The sequence below is a fragment of the Lissotriton vulgaris genome, chromosome 5 (genome assembly GCF_964263255.1).
Source record: "Lissotriton vulgaris chromosome 5, aLisVul1.2, whole genome shotgun sequence".
In the NCBI taxonomy this organism is placed as follows: Eukaryota; Metazoa; Chordata; class Amphibia; order Caudata; family Salamandridae; genus Lissotriton; species Lissotriton vulgaris.
In genome coordinates, this window is record NC_141693.1 from 357,068,787 (window position 1) to 357,090,097 (window position 21,311).

General features: G+C 40.6%; 1 protein-coding gene across 4 annotated transcripts in view; it reads left to right on the top strand.

Annotated features, from left to right (window-relative positions):
* The window catches only part of LOC147710895 (alkaline phosphatase, tissue-nonspecific isozyme-like), a 380,338-nt gene that overhangs the window by 232,066 nt on the left and 126,961 nt on the right, over window positions 1-21,311 (top strand). For all 4 annotated transcript variants that reach the window (XM_086921666.1, XM_086921667.1, XM_086921668.1 and 1 more), the window contains one exon: window positions 4,316-4,490. In XM_086921666.1, coding sequence (XP_086777792.1) covers window positions 4,316-4,490 — 175 coding nt within the window. The remainder of the gene's footprint in view (window positions 1-4,315; window positions 4,491-21,311) is intronic.

Below are 21,311 nucleotides of genomic sequence, written 5' to 3' on the forward strand. Positions count from 1 at the left end.
GTTTAGGGTGAGCCAGGAGGTATACAGAAGGGAGGAGTCTAGGAAGTGTTTAGGCTGAGAGAGAGTGAAGATATAGGATAAATTGATAGAGGTGTTGGGTGATGGTAGGACAGAGTAAAGATTTCGAGAGATTAATTTTTTTGTGTACAATAGGGCTTAAGTAAAAAATAGATACATTAATACATAGTAAGGAAATATATGTGTAAGGAATATAATATATTGAGATGTGTGTGTTTTTGGTTTTATGGAGAAGTGAGAGGAGATCTCGATGTAGTGGTTTTCTGTGAAAGATTTGTATGTGTAGCACTGCTGGTGGGTGTATTTGAATAGTACAGGGGTGGTGATGTGTTTTGGAGAAACGTATTTGGTGTTAAGAGGGGATAGACAAGAGTTGTGAATGTTTGTAGTAATGAAGTCCAGTATCCGAGATGTACTTTAGGTAGATTTTTTAAGTTGTAGATCAAAGTTGTAGGGTTCGTGTGAAGCAGCCCCACCAGAAGCAGTCTGCCTGCTGCTCAGCCCATAATCCAACTGTCACACTAGGTTCCCAGGCAACCAAACATTCCATGTATTATCACCTCACCAACATGCCATGCAGCACATTCACACTGGCTGAGCAGCTAGGGAGAACGTAATAAGATAATTATAATACAGGTTGCTACAGTGTTTGTGTTAGATTTGATCACTGAAATAGGTAATGTGTGGGGTGGAGTGGTGTATAAGGATTGTGTGATTGTGTGTAATTGGTAAAAGAGTATGGGGGGGTCACAAGGTCCTGCTGTATCCGATGCAGTCAGCGGAATAAGACACATGACTGGGAAGTATGCTAGCAATAAGATATGGCTATATTGTGTCACCCACATACCCTCACTGATGTGAACCCCTTCCACTGGCTCAAAGGCAGTGATCGTGTTACTATGTTGAACCCACAGTAGTTTAAGAAGGAGATTGGTTCCAAAAGAGTTGAAAAATGTGAGTGTGGACAGATGGCTTTCAAACAAGAGAAGATCAAGCAAAGGCATGAGGAAAGCAGGTTGTGGTTTCAGATTTCAGGGAAGGGGACTGATTGAGACTTCTTAAGCCTGGTTGGGTCACCAAAGGCTTTGCTAGTTTGGCAACCTGATTAAACTGTGAAGTTCAGTTCTCACATTGTGATGACTCGAGATGGGACAAATCTTGGAATGTCATGCTGGTTGTCAAGTGTAAAGTAACTTATTGGTCAGGTGAGAGTTATTTGATGAAAGTAGGTATCTAGGCCCACATGCATCATTGTGTCATTTTGCATTTCTTAATTTGCGAAAAATAAGGAATCGCAAATTAAGAAGTGCAAAATGCTATGCATCATTTTTTTCGGTATTTCTTTGTGATTCGGTAAAAATCGCAATTTTTACCGAATCCCAAAGAAATACCGAATTCTTAAGTTAATTTTCGCAATTCCCATTGATTCCTATGGACCCATAGGAGTCAATGCAAATTGCGAGTGGCACTTAGAAAATTTCATGGGTGCAGGGGGGGGTCCAAAGGACCCCCCCATGCACCCCTGAAATGTATTTTTCGCATCATGTTGCACACACACATGTCCTAAGGACATGTGTGTCCGTAACATGAATGTTGAAAGAAAAGCATTTTCAACATTTTAAACACTTTTTCCAAATTTACCGAGTGGTTCAACCACTCGGTAAATTTGGCACCCTATTTGCGAATTTTCACTTTTTAAAATAATGATGCATTGCTTTTAAGAAATCGCACATCTGCGACGTCTTAAAAGCACCCGCAATTTTAGAATTCGCAAACATGTTACGAATTCTAAAATTGCTTCATGCATCCCAAAAAGCACTTTTGCATTCGCAAACGGCCGATTTTAAGGAATCGCACCGTTTGCGAATGAAAAAGTGCTTGATGCATGTGGGCCCTAGTGTCCCTCGCAGGATGTGCCTGCAAAGGGGAAATTACAATTTTATGGCAGATTGAAAAACTCCTTTTATAAAACTTAGTAGGTGCTAAAGTTCTCAAACACAGTGATTGCTGTCCTTCCAAATGTTTTATTCTGGATCATCTTAATTTTACATATTACATTGTGTATGATTTTATTATTTGGTGTTCCCTTTCTTGGCCTGTATTGCGTGCCTTTTGTTTCCATAACAAAGGAATAGGTGCGTTGTGTCTTCATTCCTCACTATTATGTTGTATCCAAACAATGCTCATACTGTGTGAGCCTTTGTTGATGAGAGTCGATTGTCGAGAGTGTGCCCCATCTGTTGGGCACTGTGCTGAATAAAGGACACTTACCTCACCATGTCCTTGTTTTATTACCCTGCTCTGCATGTTGGGAGCAGGACAAGGCTGCCAAGCAAAATATGTACCTTCCCAAAAGTGGTGAAACCTGGTCCAACTTGTGTAAAGATGTACAAACTGTGAAGGCATAGGCTGCTGCCCCACGTCCAAGGACTGTAGCCCCCTCCAGTACTTTGAAGTACTACAGCTCTCCTAACCTGCCTGGTCCTTGCTGTGGTGCCTTTTGCCTCATCAACCCAAGCATTCTATAGAATGGGTGCTGTCGGTATGATCAGTGTTCACCACTCTGAATCTTTAGAACCGGAATATATCTTCATCTTTAAATAGTTATTACTTCATGTCCATAACTCATTTATAGACCCTTGTATCCTAGCCGGAGGGGTAGTATTTTATTCCACGCACGGACTGCCCTAACTTCGCTCATAATGATCAACTTTGCAGTGAAGGGCGTCAGATCTCCCTAACTTCAGAAGTTAATAATCCACTTAAAGTACAAGCTGTCCTAAGACAGTCTCATGCTGGAAGGACCTGACCCACATTGGTTAATATTATATTTAAAGATTTACCCCTGCTAACAAATGTTTCTAGGTCACTGCCACTGACCTATATAAACTTGAAAGTTAATATTCTGTCCAACACCTGGACTCCTTTCCTACAAATGATGTATTGATTCATCACAGTGTCACACATTTTTCTGTCAGTTATAGTTAATAGTATATTACATAGTCTGTGGCAGAGAAATGTAAAGCCATTTGCTTAATCAATGTTGCTGAATTATATAAGGCACTGTCGAGTGGCCTTGTGTTTGCAGTCATATACCTTTCATCACAGGATATGTAAGTCGGAAGCAGTGTGGCTGGATGGGAAAGTAATTACTTCCACAACCCCTCTTCCGTGGCAGAGTCCTTTCACAGCTAATTGGACACAACCTTTGTGACACAAACCCCTATTGTAAAGTCTTTTATATACAATCTGTAGTGCTAGCTGAATGTTAGCTGAATCTCAGAATCCTCCTGCCATTTACTGCCTCCCAGGAGAGAAAGTAGTCTTATTATGCAAGATACCTCTTGGGCCAGGAACTTGATTCGCATCCTGGAAGACCTTAGCTGTGTTACAGGTGTTGATACATGTGCAATGCGTGCAATAGGTAAAGAGACTTTCAGAGAACTGTCCTACGCGCTTACCATCTGTAAGAAAAATCTATTCTTGTTAAAGGTTTTACCTCTCAGTGGACAATATTTTTCATAACTGTGCCATACAGTGTCTGAATTCCAAACCTACTGCCCCCTCCTTGAGTAAACCTCGACCGCCTGACGTTACTACCCTTGGAGGGTCAAGCGTACAAAGAGAGTAACTTAGTTATTCAATTTAATGCAGTTGTAACTTGAATTGCAGAACATTAGTGGTAAATGACATCACTACCACTGATGCTCCCTAGTCATCACTGACAGCTTGAGGACCATGGGAAACTACATCTCGGAAGCTAAAGGTAATTAGAGTAGTATTTCTTTACTAAAGAAGGCTCAGTTCTTTCAGGAAACTTAACAATCATTTGTGCCTTTGACAAGTTTCTGTACCCCCCCTGTTACTACAAATACATTGATCAGGTCAACTATTTATCAGGTGCATTCCTTGACTCAAGGTCCCATTCCAGTATAGTCTTAAAACGCGTTCACCAGGCGAATGGAATCCTCTTGAATTAGGTGCAACAGGGTCCATTTGACCAATACACGTGTATCTGTTACTTGGGCATTTGCTCACACTTTCAGGCAGAATTATTATCTTCAGGTTGGCATCTACCAATGGGTCCAATACCCTGCATGTTGTTGTTAAGTGATTTCTTTATGTGTTGAAATTAATTTAAAAAGAGTTGTAGCATCTTTGACGTTGTTGCTCTGATGTGACCAGATGTCTGGTACTCGTCGGTTTGTAGCTCAGACCCATACATGTCTTCTTAATGTGAGGCAGTGTTGGGCAGCTGAAAGCTGTGCTTATAACCCTGTTTTTTTGTTTTTTTTAGACATACAACACTAATGCTCAGGTGCCTGACAGTGCAGGTACGGCTACTGCCTATCTCTGTGGAGTGAAAGCTAATGAAGGTACGGTGGGGGTGAATGCTGCCGCCGTCCGGGGCCAGTGCAATACCACCCAGGGCAATGAAGTGGAATCCATTCTGAAGTGGGCGAAGGCTGAAGGTGAGTGCATGGGAGAGGATGCCCCCTGGTGCACCAACTTTGTTTCCATCTTTAATTGTGGATGTTCAGCATAGTAAAACATTAATATAATAGGGGAAGCCTCTTACAGTGAGATACAAAAAGGCTGGCTCTGTATGGCTGCACACAAATGAGCATTTTAGTCCGATACTGTCCCAAAGGAGCATTAATATTAATGTACCTAGTGGCCTGAGCAAGTCTCCTTTTCAGATCATAATCCTGCCAGGGCTACATTGCTAGATACCTGACTTTTAGACATTACTGGAAGTGGTAGGTTATTCTACACCTATCAATCAACGCTTTCTGTCAAGGACTTTCTGACCTGGACCACAGGCTGAGATTTTAGTCATATTTCAAATCTGTGTGTCAATATTTATGATTACTGCACAACGGTGACCCTTTGTGGCTAAGGTTCTGCACATGAGCTACGCCATAAATATCTTTTTAGATAATTTACATCTTATTGACACGTGGGTCCAATTATTCCGTACTGTCTTCTGATCTCCGTTTGCCGTTCACATCTTTGTAATTAGATTTGGAAGGGGCAATTTAGCCGGGGCTTTAATATCAAAAGTCAAAAAGTTTAAGAACCATTATATACACTTGTAGAAAGGAAACAAAATGTAAACCTGAAGTCTCTAGCACCTTCCTAGCGAGATATTGACCACACCATTAACATAACTCTGACCCATTGAGTGCGATAGGCCTTAATGTCAAATGGTAACAGTTACTATGTCAGTCTATTGTAGAAGTTTGCGACCACCTTGTGACACTCCGAGGTGTAATAGAAGCCACAACTTACAATCAATTTATAACATTTTGGGGACTGAAATACAGTAGGAGATGCAAAGTTCTCAGACCCACACTTTAGTTGCTAAAACATGTTTTGCCGGGGTTCATTTGCAGTCATATGATTTTGATGGGGTTTTTAATAAGGTTTCAGTATGCGCTCAGGATTATTTTGTTGCAGCAGTTACTAAACCTCCAATGTATTGACCAGAGTACCTGTGGACACACTGCCCAATGAATAAAGTGCCCATCCCAACTTGGAAGGACAACAATCTCTTTTGAGTATTTTGCACCCCTGTCCCTGGTGCTGGAGAACAGTTACTGGAGACCACAGTCTAGTAGCTATGGTGCTTCTAGTTGTGGACAGTAACTGGCCAGGCTGTCAGTTCACTCTGGGTGTTCCTAAGGGTGTTTGTCTGTTTCAGGGGGTTTGAATCTGTTTGGTCACAGTTTCCCAGTGGCAGAAGAATCTACTATGGTCACTGATGATGCCAAGACAAAGCCGCCGAGTAAGTTGACTTGATCTGTTTAGTTTATGTGGGGGCTAAAATTATATTTTCAAAACTGCTTGGTCCAGAATGGAAAATCCTAAAGTTCTGGTATCAGCGATATACTAGAACTGCCCCAACTAGGCCCTTGGTTCAGGTGGGAAAGCTGAGAATATCTAAGACCTTGGGGCAGCTAGAGATTGCGACACAGGTGTCCTATGTCATGGGTATTTCCATGGCTGAAGCATGCTCTTCTTTGGCATTGGTTGAAGTATTGACCAAGCAATGCTGGGGATCTTCTTTCATGGCCAGCGGGCTAGGACTCACCTTGGCAGGTGCAGTCCATTGGGTGGTCCCACCCAGGTCCATCCAGTAACACTGAGCCTTGCTCCCAGCTGGATGCTTGCCACTCCTTGTAGTTGCAGTGCATTAGCTAAAAACAACAGGCAGGTCTTCTTCTCCACACTGATCGGCAGGACCACTGCTTCCAGATTCTGACCAGACTTACTCCCAGTCTAGAATTGGAAGAATGGCAACTAACATGTATTCCATTACTGGATCTTCCATTATTTATAGCTACACTGGTGCTGCTCTTTGAATGCAGGGATAAACATGAAAATACTGGGTAGGCAGGAGGGTTCATACTCAAAATCCCCTGCTTGTCAGGTACTGCCATTCAGGTTGTCTGCTCCTCCAGGTGTGGGAGTGCATGACTTTAGTGTGGTCATCTCACAGTCAGATCATGCATCACTTCAGCAGGTTCTTGGCTGGCTGGACATGCCTCTGGTCAGAAGTGTATTGACTTTAGAAAGGAGTCCGGATGTTAAAGAACTCTGAATTAGGCAGGAACTGGAGGTGTAGTCAGATTCAAACTAGCTGTGGAATTGCAGCTACCCTCTAATGGCTGGTATTCTTCATGACCCCACCTACAGAGCCAGATAGTTTTAGGAATGAGACCAGGAGAATATGTACATATAGGGTTGCAATATCACCACATACACCCAAAAATATCAAGGGGAGGGAACTAGCGGCCACAGGGTCTCTAGGGTGAGCTGGCCTCCAATATACTATACACACACAGTTATAGCTACCCTAAAGTTCTGGTCAATTACGTTATGTTGCCATGTCATTAATAGCACTACTAAGTAGGAGTGCTGTGCAATTCAAAAATTGTGATGGGGTGTCCTAATACACCAATCAGGTGTCATGCTTCATCATAGGCAGCCCTCACTCTCTAAAAACCCTGCTTGGTAGAGAATGGGCCTACACCTGAAGACAGGGAGACACTTCTAATTATTTTAGAGGGGGCACGCGTGAATAGTGAATTTAAAAAATCAATCCAATACCCCAAGTTGCATTTAATTGTAGGGTGTATTACTTAGCATTAAAATCTGTATTGTGGGGATTAGGGGAGCTATCACCCTATCACCACTATTACCATTGTCAACATGTTTCTGTCTATGGCTCTAATGAGTCTGCTATAGTAAAAATAATGGGGCGACCTGGTGTCCCTCAGAACCTGGGTATAAGTATTAAGTAAAACAATTGGTTCTGTCGGGATTTTCAATTGCTTAGAGTACTCAAAGAGCAAAGACTTATTTACAAGAGTTCTCTCTTTGGACGAAGCAGCAGCCGGACGGACGTGCCTTTTCCAGATCACGTAAATAACTTGAATGGCTAATTCACAAGACTCCAACCGGCTGGTGGAAGTCAAGTGAAGAAACAATTGAGGCTCCAACCGGCTGGTGGAGACCTGACCTTATATTCCTGACTAACTGAGAGGAATTATTCTAGTTGTTATCTAAAAGCAACTCTCTTCTTTCACTGAATAAGAGGCCCTTGATACTTGCTTACTTCATCTACTGAGGCATCTGCATATTGACTGTCTACTCCCCCCTCCAGTCCTGAAGAAGACCCGTCTTGATGCATTTTACATTTGCGCTACTCACAGGGTCGAAACGTCGACTTGCCACATATGTCCGCACAGCGCTCATGATCACAGTTTACCTCATCAAGGATCCTATAGCACATGCGCAAAAACAATTAGGACAAATAAACCCTTTCCCCCCCCTCTTTTTATCACACGTTTACTTGTCTTGTATATAGTGTGCTGTCATTATCACCAATCACTACATGTCACTTTCTTCTCCACAGTCACTTATTCCTTACTGCAATTGAATTTGTATATTGAGACAGCCATGAGTATTTGATACTTATTTTTAATACATGATTGAATTCTAATTTCGGTGTGTGTTATTTTCTTTCACAAATCATTGGTATATGTGGTGTAAATAAGTCTTTGCTCCTTGAGTACTCTAAACAATTAAAAAATTCCGGCAGAACCAATTGTTTTACTTAACCTCTAATAAGTCTGCTGCGTTCTTCAGGATGAAAGACTGGCTCCTTATATAACAATATAATACTATATATTGCCTCCTTGTTAGGCTGGCCTATGTCTGCCTTTAACCTAACGTGTGGTTCTTAGGTACCCCAACGTTGGGTCTTCATACCCCCTGGGAGGAGGGTTCTTGCCGTTCACCTAGATATGTCCACTCCTGCTCCCCGACGGAGTATATGGGGTTGCAAACTTTCTATGAAAAAGATACCAAACATATGTTTACGTTTTACTGATTTGGAACAGCCAACAGGGGATAGGTAAAAAAGTATTATTGTAAAGTCATCATGATTCTTTGGTAACATGCCAGTTATCCCTCTGCTTGCAAATAATCATTTTGAAATGATTTGAACAGCTATCAAGTACTTTTGAGCTGGTTTCTATATGTGTTTGCTGTTTAGCATTGACGTTTTAGACGAGAAAACATAAGAGCTTTCAGTGCTTTTCCCAATATCCTTACCAGCCTATAATTAGAAATACATGTAGATTGGGGAAAAAAAGGGCCTGTTGGCAACTTTATCAATATGTAAGCACACCGGCCAATGATGGACCCTGAACAACAGCACATAAAGCCGACCACAATCTCAAGTCTCTCACACACTGAAAGTCCAATGACCTCCACTATTTATATGCCAAGGTACACATTTGAATTCACACATGCATCAATATTCACATGCATACGAGTATGGACCCCATTCAGAGAAGACTGAATAGATTCTATATGGCGAGAGCTGGGAGTGGGCCCCTCCAAAGTTTTTCAGGCCATGGACCTGTGACCCCCAACAATAGATTCAACTGTGACTGCTGTCAGTTTCTCATAGCCTGGGGTGAGGGGCGCTGCAAACACTTCACAAAGAAGTGTGTACTTTGGTTGCCCTTTCAACCGGAATCTCTCAGCTTGATGTTTTACAAGAGTATAACAGAGTTGCCTGAGTGGGCAGGTGAGATAAATTGACATGCACTCTAAAATGCGTGAGATACCTGGCATGCACTTAAGAATGTGTTTGTAGAACATTTGGTTGTTATGTGTTCAGTGCATCTTATAAATATCAGCCAGTACTGTTTGAAGGTTGTGGAGACCTTACGTGGATAAGACGTCTGAAGAATATATCACAAAGGTCCAGCTTTAACTCTTTGGCTGAAGCTGTCTTTCTGAAGTATTATTAAATAATTTGACACTGGCAACGAGGGATAAAGAAACCTAACTTTTAAGAAAAAAATCTGGAGAAAATTTAAATTCCTGATACATCAACACTCAGACAATAAAGGAGAAGACACTAAAACATTCCAAGGATTGTTTTTCTACAAGTTGATCAGTCTGGTGAAAGTGAGATATCACAAGTTTTTTCCTAATTTTCGTTTGCAAACCGATCAACGTTACGACTTTGCACAGGGACATACTTTTTCAGTGGCTTTTACAGGAGGAGGACTTTATGCATTAATCTACAATGGTTCAGCACCCAATGTACACATTGCGGTACGCTGCGCATGTAGAAACTTCGAAATTGGTTCTTCAACCATAGGCCATTACTAATTGGAGTTGAATCACCAATTCAAATACCTGGTATGATGACATTATTTAGATCTTCTTGAACCACGGATTCCACACAACAATTATTGAATCGTACACAGTCTTTGAGAGAATAAACCGCTGGTCTTACGTTCAAATCATGTACAAAAGGATAGATGCAACAGTACTTTTTATCTACCCTGAGAAGGAATCTGCTTGGAGCCCTAAAGAAGTCCATGAGGACAAAACACGTTGGGTACGGTTCTTAATCAAATGTGAAAAAGAATAAAGGATTATAAATTCAATATGCTTAATGAATATTGTGTACTGAAAGACATGTATTATGTGTGCTAATTATCTCAAGTGAATTTGCTGAACTCCTATCCAACACTAGTTATTTAATTCACATATCTTTAGGTGCTGAATATTGTACGATTGCTTCCAAAATGTGGGAGTTTTTTCCTTTTGGGAGTTTAAAGAGGTTGAGCTTCCTGCTCTGTGCACTAAAGTAAGCATTTAACTGTAGATCTACTGAGAGGGTTTAGGGTTTTCCATAAATGACCGGCGCGCACCTGAGTAGCCGCAAAGTGTAAGCTGCTATAGAGTATAGAAATCCAGGCAAAAGGGCGGGCGGTAATCCCTCACAACCGCTCAAGGTTGGATCAGCAAGATCCACACAAATTGCACAATAACAACAGAGCCCCTGCACTGGACAAACAATAATAATGTCTGGGTGATTTTGAGAATCGGTAGGGTAGATCAACTGTGCACATCAAGACTTTCAAAGTAAATAGATCATATAGTGCAGGAAAAGGAGTTCAAATGATGTAAAGTTCTTGGTATAAAACACCGGTTTATTGTTCCTCTGTACTGGCCAACACGTGTTTCATCGCAGGGAACAGACTGCGAATCTTCAGGGCCTCATAGAAGAAGGACCGGTAATGGTGTTGTAGCCAAAACCCGAAAGGGGCGAGGTGTAAAGAGAGCAAACGTTGCTCGTGTGGTCTAAGGTTTCTTATTAATATTCAAAGGAAGCCATGACCGGGAGGAGAAGATTTGAAGCAGTAGCGCACATGACAGGCGGATACACCTGACTATTCGTGTTCCCCCTCCTGTAGTTCCCGGCGCCGTTTTTCAAAGGACTGTCTTTGAATTAAAATTTGGATTTTTCTCAGTTTAGTAATAGTAAAGTTGAGAAAAATCCTAATTTAAAGACTTTCGGTATTCACAGAAGGTATTTAGGAGTCCGAAAGTTAGGAGTCCTAACTTTACTACTACTAAATTGAGAAAAATCCTAATTTTAAGACTTTCGGTATTCACAGAAGGCATTTAGGAGTCCTAAAGTTAAGACCCCTAACTTCTGTGAATACCGAAATGAGTAAGTCCCTTCTGTGAATACCAAAATGAGTAAGTGCCTTCTGTGAATACCAAAATGGTAGTAAGTTTAGGATTTCGTCTTAAGTTAGTTCTGTGAATCGGGCCCATAGCAATCAGCATTGCAGTAAATTATTTAAATATTAATTAGGATGTCTCAAAGGTTACTCTCATAGGATTGTATTAAAAACTGAGACTGTTCCAGTGGTGAGCAAAGTAAGAAATTTCCGAGTGGCTTTGAAGGGCGCCATGCTTGCTGAGAAGCTAAAGGAGCTTGACATCATAGAAGAGGTGGAGGCAACAGAGTGGTTGGTCCCTGTAGTCCTGTAACTGAAATGCTCAGTTGAGATAAGACTATGTATCAACCTCAGAGGCTTAAACAAGTGTGTTAAGGTGGACAGGTATCTAAGTCCAACTGTATCAGAATTGCTATCCTTGCTAAAAGGTGCAAAAATATTTTCAAAACTGGATTTAGCCTCTGTGTAAACTTTGTGAGTGTTGAAAAGATCTTACTGCATTTATTTGGAATGTTTAGGTGTTGAAGATTGCCATTTGGTCTCATCTCATCTCAGCAGCTTCATTGTTCCAAAGAGCAATAGAACGTGTACTGAAGAATATCGTCTGCATCAGAATTTATTAGGGTAATGTTTTGATACACTGCAGATCTACTGAACATGAACCGAGAATCAGGCAAGTTCTCACTAGATTTAGGAATAATGGTCTCACATCGAAAAGTTCCAAGTGTAAGTTTAACAGGCAAGAGCTAACCTATCTTACACACCTAATATGAAAGAAAGGTATCAGGCCCGAAGATGAGTTAGTAAGAAAAATAAGTGAGTTACCAAGTCCAGAGAACAAAGATGTACTGATGACATTTCAAGGAATGTCTGAGTACTATAATCATTTTTTTCGAGGTTTGTTGATCGCCTGCAGAATGTATTGTTATTAGAAAAAAAGGTATTCGCTTTGGTTGTTCAAGAGTATGGTAAGATTAATTTGCTGACATAATGAGAAGTTTAGAAAATGCGCCAGGTCTGTACAGTTTTAATCCCACTAGAGCATCTGTTATGATAACTGGTGCAAGTTCGAGAGGGCTAGGCACAGTTCCGAGGCAAGCAAATTTTGAAATTGAAAGAAGCATTATGTTTGTTTCTAGAAGTTTGAGAGGGGTTCAATTCAAATATTCAGTCATCGAGGAAGGCTCATTATGTATATTATGGGCAATGAAGAAACTAAATAAAGACTTGTAGGTTGGCATGTTTACAATAATGACTGATCACAACATGTTGAGTGAAGTGTTTATTACCAAAGACATTTATTCTGTTTCGAGTAGAATATGCAAGTAGGTCATCGTATACAGGATTTTCATTTTACTATCAGAATACATACCATCTGTGTACAATTGTGTAACTGATGGCCTATCTTGATTGGTTGTAGGTAGTCATGATGTGGTGGATGAAGTAGGTGGTGGTGAACTTGGTGAGGATATCAAAGTATGTGAAATCTTCAAAGTTGTGATGAATGAAGAAGAATGGAAAGAAGAGATACATAAGGGTAAAGTTCAGTCAGAAATGACAAGTAGGATAAAACAGGTCGTAGGAATATAGGTGAATGTAGCCAACAGTGTGAGAAATTTTGGGAGGTAATAGACAGTATGTCTGACCAGAATGGGCTGATTTACAGAGAAGCTAAATTAGTACCTGTTAGGGATAAGACTAAGGCCAAGTTGAGATTGAATTTTTGTTGGCTTGGAACAAATCTTCAAGTGGAAAGAATCTAAACTGACAATGGAGTCTAAAGAGATGGAAGATTTATTGAAGAAGAAGAATTAATGAATGAAGTGTGCTCTTTACCATACCAAGGCCAGTGGCTTGTTAAGAGGCATATTAGAGTTCTCAAAGAGACTACTCAACTATCAAAGGGCCTGATTACGAGTCGGGCAATCTTGTGATCGACAGACTCACGGTGGCGCAGGAGTGGTGGTCGAAGGTTTTGCTGATTATGGCTTTTTAAATCGTATTGGCGGTGGACCGCTGGTTGCGCCAGGGAACACTTGTGGTGGTGGCGCAGGATTGCCACAATACATTATGCTGAACAGGGACTGGCACAGTCCCGCTCAGCATATTTTTAGTTTCTGGACTGCCAGCCTTTTCATGGCGGAGCCCCACCAGGAAAAGGCTGGTGGTGCAGGAACAAAGTGTGCCCTACAGGCCACCATGTCCCCCCCGCCATGGGTATACATTGGGGAGGCACAACATCTGCCCCTCTGTCTGTATTCACCCCAGTTCCAGCATGGCATGGACGTCACCATCCATGCCGTGCTGGGGCATTTTTGCCCGCCGACCGTATTACGAGCTGTACTTTTACAACTCGTAATACAGTTGGCGGCCCATGCACAGGTTTGGCACAGAGAAGCAGGTGTTGAGCTGGTGCCGCTGCGCCAAACCCATCATCAGGCCCTAAGTCCGATGGGAAAAATTGAAAAGAGCCACTTTTTCTGTGGATAGACACCAATAGATTGGCCCCCACATTCAGTCACCCACAAAGTTCCTTTTAAACTACTGAGGGGTAAACAACTGAATTCAGTGCTATATACATCATGTTTGAAGGAAAAAATGTGGTACTGAAGGAATAGATGATAGCTGGACAGAGTGTGAAAGGCTCAAAAAAATCAAATGAAAGGAGTGGGTTGACCAGGAACATGCTGTAAAAGTAAGGCGAGAGTGAGTGATATAATCACAACTAGAAGCCCGAAAGGAGTGAAAGACAGGTCCAAGTACTCTAAGCCCATCAATGTGATCAAAATGTTTATGAATGCAGTGAAGACAGAGGATTTTAAAAGTTGAAAAAAAATCAAATGAATGAAATGGTTTGACAAGAAGCATGCTGCAAAAGTAACAAGGGTGAGAGTGGGTGATATATTCACAACTAGGAGCCCAAAACGAATGTAAGATGGGTCCAGGTACTCTTAAGCCTATCAATGTGATCAAATTGTTTACGAATGCACTGAAAACAGAGGATTTCAGGAATTTTTAATCATGACAGGGGTGTGGTTGTAGAGAAAGAAATGCCTATAATTGTTTTGAGGGATGCAGGAGAAGTGGAGGAAGCTGAAGAGGAGACTCAGGTTTAGAATCAAGAAAGAGTGGCAGAGTTGTGAAAACTCCACAACACTTGAAGGATTATTCCTTGACCAACAGGGGCTGGTAAACCTGTGTTTCAGGTTGTTTCAGCACGCTTGCCGGTACTCTATTTTACAATGATTAATGGATTTGTAGAACATTATGATGTTCTATGTTTATTGCATCTTATGAGGAGTTGCCAGTACTGGCTGTACCTTATGGACACCAGAAGGGGCGTCATAAGAATAAATCCTAAAGTTTCTGCATTAACTCTTTGGTTGAAGCTGGGTTTCTTAAGGATTATCAAATAAGTTGAAAGCTGGCAGTATAGTGAGACCTACTAAGGTAAAAATCACATAAGACAGTGATAACATAAAACGAAAGGGTGGCACAGATTCCCTGAATCCATCCAAATTTCTTTAATACCAGTAATAAGAATGTGAAACGCCCTTTTGTCTCTCATTAAAATTAGTATTTGGAATTCCTTGTGACCAATCCAGTCTTACCAAAGGCTAAAATGATTGCATTGCAATAAAAATGGAAGTCTGGATGCACCTGAATGGAAAACATATCTTGCCAATATGATTTTCACATTCATAGCCAATCAATGGAGTTGATTACAGTGTGTGTGTGTATGTTCATGTCAAAAATATTGATCACAAAAATATAGTTTTTCTATACATATATTGGTCAGTAAAAAAATGTCATCAACAAAATATATCCTTATACACTAATATATAAAAAGTTGTTTTTTAAATATATATATATATATATATCCGCAATACCTCGCAGCGCTCCACCACTCAGGTGAAAAACAAGGCATGGACCACTTCTTGTGTAGCATACAATTTATTCGCCCCAACAGCTAGTCATGACGCGTTTCAGCCGTCCCTGCGGCCTTGGTCACATGACAATGCCATATACTCAGCCCCTTTTAAAGTGCAAGTGCATCACATGTACAAATGGAAATAGAAAAACTACTTTCAGTTCAAATACATTGATAAGGCTCAAGTATGCTGTCTCATTTATAACCGTATGAATACGTATACATAGAGAAGACAGTTAATCAACTGCTTGAATTGTGCATTTCTTATGTTTCGGACAAAGACAGTTTTCCGCCGAAAATCAAATTTGAACTAATAGCATAAATGCTTATTCCATAATCCAAAACATAATTCACAAAGACGATAACCATTTGCCATGTCTGTTAATTATAACACGCGCTCACCCTAACGTGCACAAACTATAAATCATAATAAAGAAATCTTTAAGAAAATCATAAAGTTGCTCACAATTAAACCCTATGTGATAAGGAAAAAACTGCACAGGAAATACCTTTGTAAGTGTAGTTTGAGTCACTAAACAATATGAACGATTCATTCTCAGTAGTATACATAAATACTTGTTATGTCTAACACATAATTGTTTAACTTACATAGGAGGGTCCCCTCCTATAATATTACTAAAGTGACCTCATGCAAAAGTGCAGATCAGCTAAAGTGACTCATGCTTACAAAATTAATAAAACCACATATAACTTATCAATCGTCAGTTCATAATGGTATAAATTTAGTTCATTATTCAGTGTAACATCGGATACATTTGGAGGGAAATTCATAAATTTGATATTCTTTTCAAGGACATGTTCAAATTAATTTATACAGTAATTCATGTGATTGGCAGTATGTTGAGTTTGCTGCTAAAATAGCAAACACATTAATACAAGTAATACATTTATAAAAAAGGATATCGGTGACACAATTAAAACCAACTATCTAAAAGACACCTGGATAAAACCTACCCTGATATCTAAAAATCAGTCAGAGTTAATTATGGGCCACTGCTAATAAATATTCTACACATGTACTATATCTAAAAAACTGTAATAGTTTAAAAGAAATAAATATTTTTAGTACAAAAATTGTGCAAATCTAGCAAGTTGATATCCCAATTATCCTAGTTATACTATACTCTATATTGGATGTTTATGTTGCTTAACTTCCCAACCCATATTCCTATTAGATACCTCACATATGACTTTACTTGATGGTCGTTTACAGGTATGTGTGAAGGTCTTCTGTGGTGTTCAAACCCCCAGGCCACTTAGAATCGAATTCCAGGATGTAGTTGGTTTCAGTTTTTCACATGTAGGCCTCCCTATACCCTCCTCGTTTTGTTGCCGGGATAGATTCAATTGCGTAGTATTTTAGACATTGAGGTTTACTGTTGTGACATGCCTCAAAATGTCTGGCAACTGGATAACTTTGATCTTTATTAGTTATAGCACGGAGGTGCTGCAGGATTCTTTTATGAACCGGCAGCTTAGAGCTGCATCCATATTTCAACCGACACTCGCATTCTAGGATGTATATACAATATTCTGTTTTACAAGTCAGGTGTTGTTTGATCTCCCTAGTTGTCTTTGGGATGACTGTGGTACATTTTTTGGTGTTCACACCATACTGACATGCCTTACATGTAAAACATTTGTAGAACCCTTTGCTGATGGGTCGCCAGGGTTCTTTACCGAGGCATTCCTGACTCTTCTTGGTTAGAATTGTGCCCAGACTCATTCCTTTACGGTAGGTTATTGATGGATTGGCGGGCATCAATCCTCCAATGATTGGATCATCCTGTACAAAATGCCAGTTTCGTCTGATTATACTCCTTAGCTCCTTTTCTTGTTTGGAGTATGGCAGTACTAGCTGAACTGGGTTAGTATCTACACTCTGGGTTTGGCTCACTTTTGGGCTGTATTTTAGGAGATCACTTCTAGCTCTCTGTCGTGACTTTCTGATGGAGGTTTCTACTATTCTGGTACCATATCCTCTATCCACAAATCTAGACAAGCTTTCATGTTGCTTCACCACCAAGTGCTTTTTCACTCAGAAAATGACGATGAGCAGACTCAATTTCTGGTGCAAACTTTAAGGTGCTTTTATTGTACCCAGCATGTCCGCCATAACGCGTTTCGCTTCCCACTGAAGCTTGATCACATATATATATATACATCACACACAAAGAAAAGAATGTCCCCGCTCTCAGTAAGGGTCGCAGTGGGGGTTAAAGTACACAAGGTAACACGTTGGTTTAATTACACAAGGTAACACGTTAAGACAGCCTCGGCAGTCGAAACCCGTTACCTTGTGTAATAAACCCCCCACTGCGACACTTACTGGAAGCGCAGACATTCTTTTCTTTGTGTGTGATTTACAAACGGCTTGCTCTGCCACCATCCCGCACTACTTGCCATGGGCTGAGGTTCCCAGCAGGAGCGACGGTTGTGTATATATATATATATATATATATATATATATATATATATATATATATATATATATATATATATATATATATATATATATATATATATATTCACTGAAAAAACCATAGGTTATAGACCATATATAGTTAGGGATTAGCATTTAAAAAACCTTATTTTATTTGCACAAAACCATTGAAATTCCATATATAGTTAGTTGCACTAACTATATATCGCGGACCCGCAATCCACTGCTAATGATGTCACATATTACATCATTCATGACATGGTCAGTGACATCACTGATGACATCACTGATGACATCTCAAATGACATCACTGATGACATCACTGATGACATCTCAAATGACATCACTGATGACATCACTGACATCTCATTTGACATTACTGATTACATCACTGATGATATCATTTATGTGATAATACATCTTCAGACTCTAATATAACCTTTGATACACTCAGTGTAAACAGGCACTCACAGACTGTCACACATCCATGGAGTTACTCACACACCTATTCAGTCATGCAAAGAATCAATCACATCTCCATTTCCTTAACTATACAGTTATACACACCTTACTTATTCAAACATATACTAACACATATTTACTCTCTTATACAATCCTTGATACAAGTTCACAATGATTCATACAGCCACTCTCACATTCACTGACTCTTATGTTCAGTTATTTATATATGTCAACTCTCACATGGAGTGTGTTTTACATATGTACTTACTTTGACATGTAGAACTGAGATATCCATTCACTCACCAATATACTCATGCACACAGTCAACTGTCCATACAGCTGTTTCTACATGCACTTTTGAACCCATACACCTAGGGAATCAACCGCTCACACATCTATGCACAGAGATATACACCTCCCAGCCACCCACACACACACTCAGTCTCCCATACAAATACTTGGGCAACCATTCAATAACCCATATAGTTACTGATATAGCTACTGATTTAAACATGCAGCAGTTTACAGAAGAACATAAATATTGATTGCCAAATTAAGACACTTTAATCACTAACCCATGCACTCAGTGAGACACATTTAATCATTCTCTCATACAGTCAGTCATGCACCTACTAAATCCTTCATCCAGACACTTATACATCCACTCATTCTTCAATATGTAAGACATATTTTAACTTTACAGAAACATACAGTCACTGGGTGTTGTCATCAGTGATGTCATCAGTGATGTCATTTGAGATGTCATCAGTGATGTCATCAGTGATGTCACTGACCATGTCATGAATGATGTAATATGTGACATCATTAGCAGTGGATTGCGGGTCCGCGATATATAGTTAGTGCAACTAACTATATATGGAATTTCAATGGTTTTGTGCAAATAAAATAAGGTTTTTTAAATGCTAATCCCTAACTATATATGGTCTATAACCTATGGTTTTTTCAGTGAATTTTCAAGGTTTTGTAAATGCAAATTCCTAACTATATATGGTCTATAACCTATGGTTTTTTCTGTGAATTTCATTGGTTTTTTAAAAGCTAATATCTATAGCTGTAAAATATATTCTTTATTAAGTGATGTATCACGTAGCCCGTGAGACGCCTCATGATGCATCGCATAACCGTGACGTATCGTCTCTGCAGCGCAAACCAAACCCAAAACGTAAGCGCGCCAGAACACGCTTAAAGATATATATATATTTTTTTAACCTTAATTAGACAAAATCCACACGTGCACATATCACAAACGTTCAAAAAACACAATATGTCGGACTCCCGTTACGCTGCCGGTTAGCTGCCCGGTTAACGTACCAGGAAGCACCTTTACCGCGAAAATCGCAAATTTTTTTTTTTCACCCCCCAGGGAACTTTAATAGCCCCCTCATCAATCCTAGGGGTTCAGGAGGGGTCTGCCTTAACCCTTTCATTCATTTACACCTTTTTTTTTTCCACCTCTTGTCTCTCGATCCCACAGAGAGACAAGATGGCGGCTACCAGACTGTTTACAATGATAACAGCCAATCAGCTTCTCCTCAGACTCCCGTTACACTGCCGATTAGCTTCCCGGTAGCTGCCCGGTTAGCTGCCCAGTTCGCGTACCAAGACGCGTCTCTACGGCGAAAAAATCGGATTTTTTTGTTTGTTTTTTTTTGGCCCCACGTGGCTTTATAATATCCCCCTCATAAATCCTAGGGGGTCAGAAGGGGTCTACCTTGCCCTCTTTCCTTCATTTCCCCCTTTGTTTTGGCCTCCTCTTGTCTCTCGATCCTACCGAGAGACAAGATGGCGGCCGCTCCGGACTGTTTACAATATTGACAGCCAATCAGCTACTCCTCAGACTCCCGTTACACTGCCGGTTAGCTTCCCGGTTAGCTGCCCGGTTAGCTGCCCGGTTCGCGTACCAAGACGCGTCTCTACGGCGAAAAAATCTGATTTTTTTTTTTTTTTTGGGTTACACTGCCGGTTAGCTTCCCGGTTAGCTGCCCGGTTAGCTGCCCGGTTCGCGAACCAAGACGCGTCTCTACGGCGAAAAAATCGGATTTTTTTTTTGATTTTTTTTGGGTTACACTGACGGTTAGCTTCCCGGTTAGCTGCCCGGTTAGCTGCCCGGTTCGCGAACCAAGACGCGTCTCTACGGCGAAAAAATCGGATTTTTTTTTTTTTTTTTTTGGGCCCGGCGTGGCTCTATAATATCCCCCTCATCAATCCTAGGGGGTCAGGAGGGGTCTACCTTGCCCCCTTTCCTTCATTTCCCCCTTTGTTTTGGCCTCCTCTTGTCTCTCGATCCTACCGAGAGACAAGATGGCGGCCGCACCGGACTGTTTAGAATGTTGACAGACACCGGAGAGCCAATCAGCTTCGCTTTGCAAAGTTCCGATACGCGAAAGGTTCGCTAACCGGATAGCTGCCCGGAGCGCTGTTACAGATATATATCTTGATTTAAACGTTAATTTCTCAAAATCCACTGAAGCACATATATTGAGACCTAGCAAAGGCACATCGGGCTAACAGTCCCTACAATTTTGCCAAGTTTCGTGGAAATCCATTCAGCCGTTCGGGCTAAAAGTGAGTCCAACCGCCCTATGGAAATTAACATGGGAAAAACGCGTTTTGGGACCCCCCTTTTTTCTCGGCCCCCCCTTGACGAACCCCCCCCAAATTTTCAGGAGCTGCTCAGAAACAAAATGTGCCATTTTCCTGAAAATTTCAGCCGATTCCGTCCACAAACGCCAAAGTTATTAGACATAGAATTTTCAAAAGTCCCATAGGAAAAAAATCCTAACTATATATACCTACTGGCTATCGCCAGTAGGTAATATATATATATATATATATATATATATATCATTACATCACTCCAAGAAGCAATCAGAGGCCAGAGGGGGTTAACAGCAAGGAGACACGTTTGTTTGGAAACAGTGGCGGCGAATGCATTTCAGCCTACAGCCTTCTTCAGCGCCCTGCACTGCATGGAGTGTATATAATCTCCAACACAGCAACTAGATTCGATGCAAAGATGGAAAGCACACATGAATGCATATATTGAAGCTGATGCATTTATTGTGCAGACCCCCCTGACAGACGCGTTTCGCCTCACAGCTTCGTCAATGTCAGTTTGTTTGTGGAAACAGGCAAGTATTTAACATCATCATACGTTACATGTTAAAATAGACATAAAAAACGGACTTATGCATCATTGAAAGTACAATTCATGGCGGCCATCTTAAAGTGTGGTAAATCTATGAAAGTGAGTATAGTGCAAACAAACAAAAGTGCAAAGTACTTGTGCAACATATATAAAAAGAATCTCACATAATAGTGATTGGACTTTTTGTGATTAAGTAAATGTATC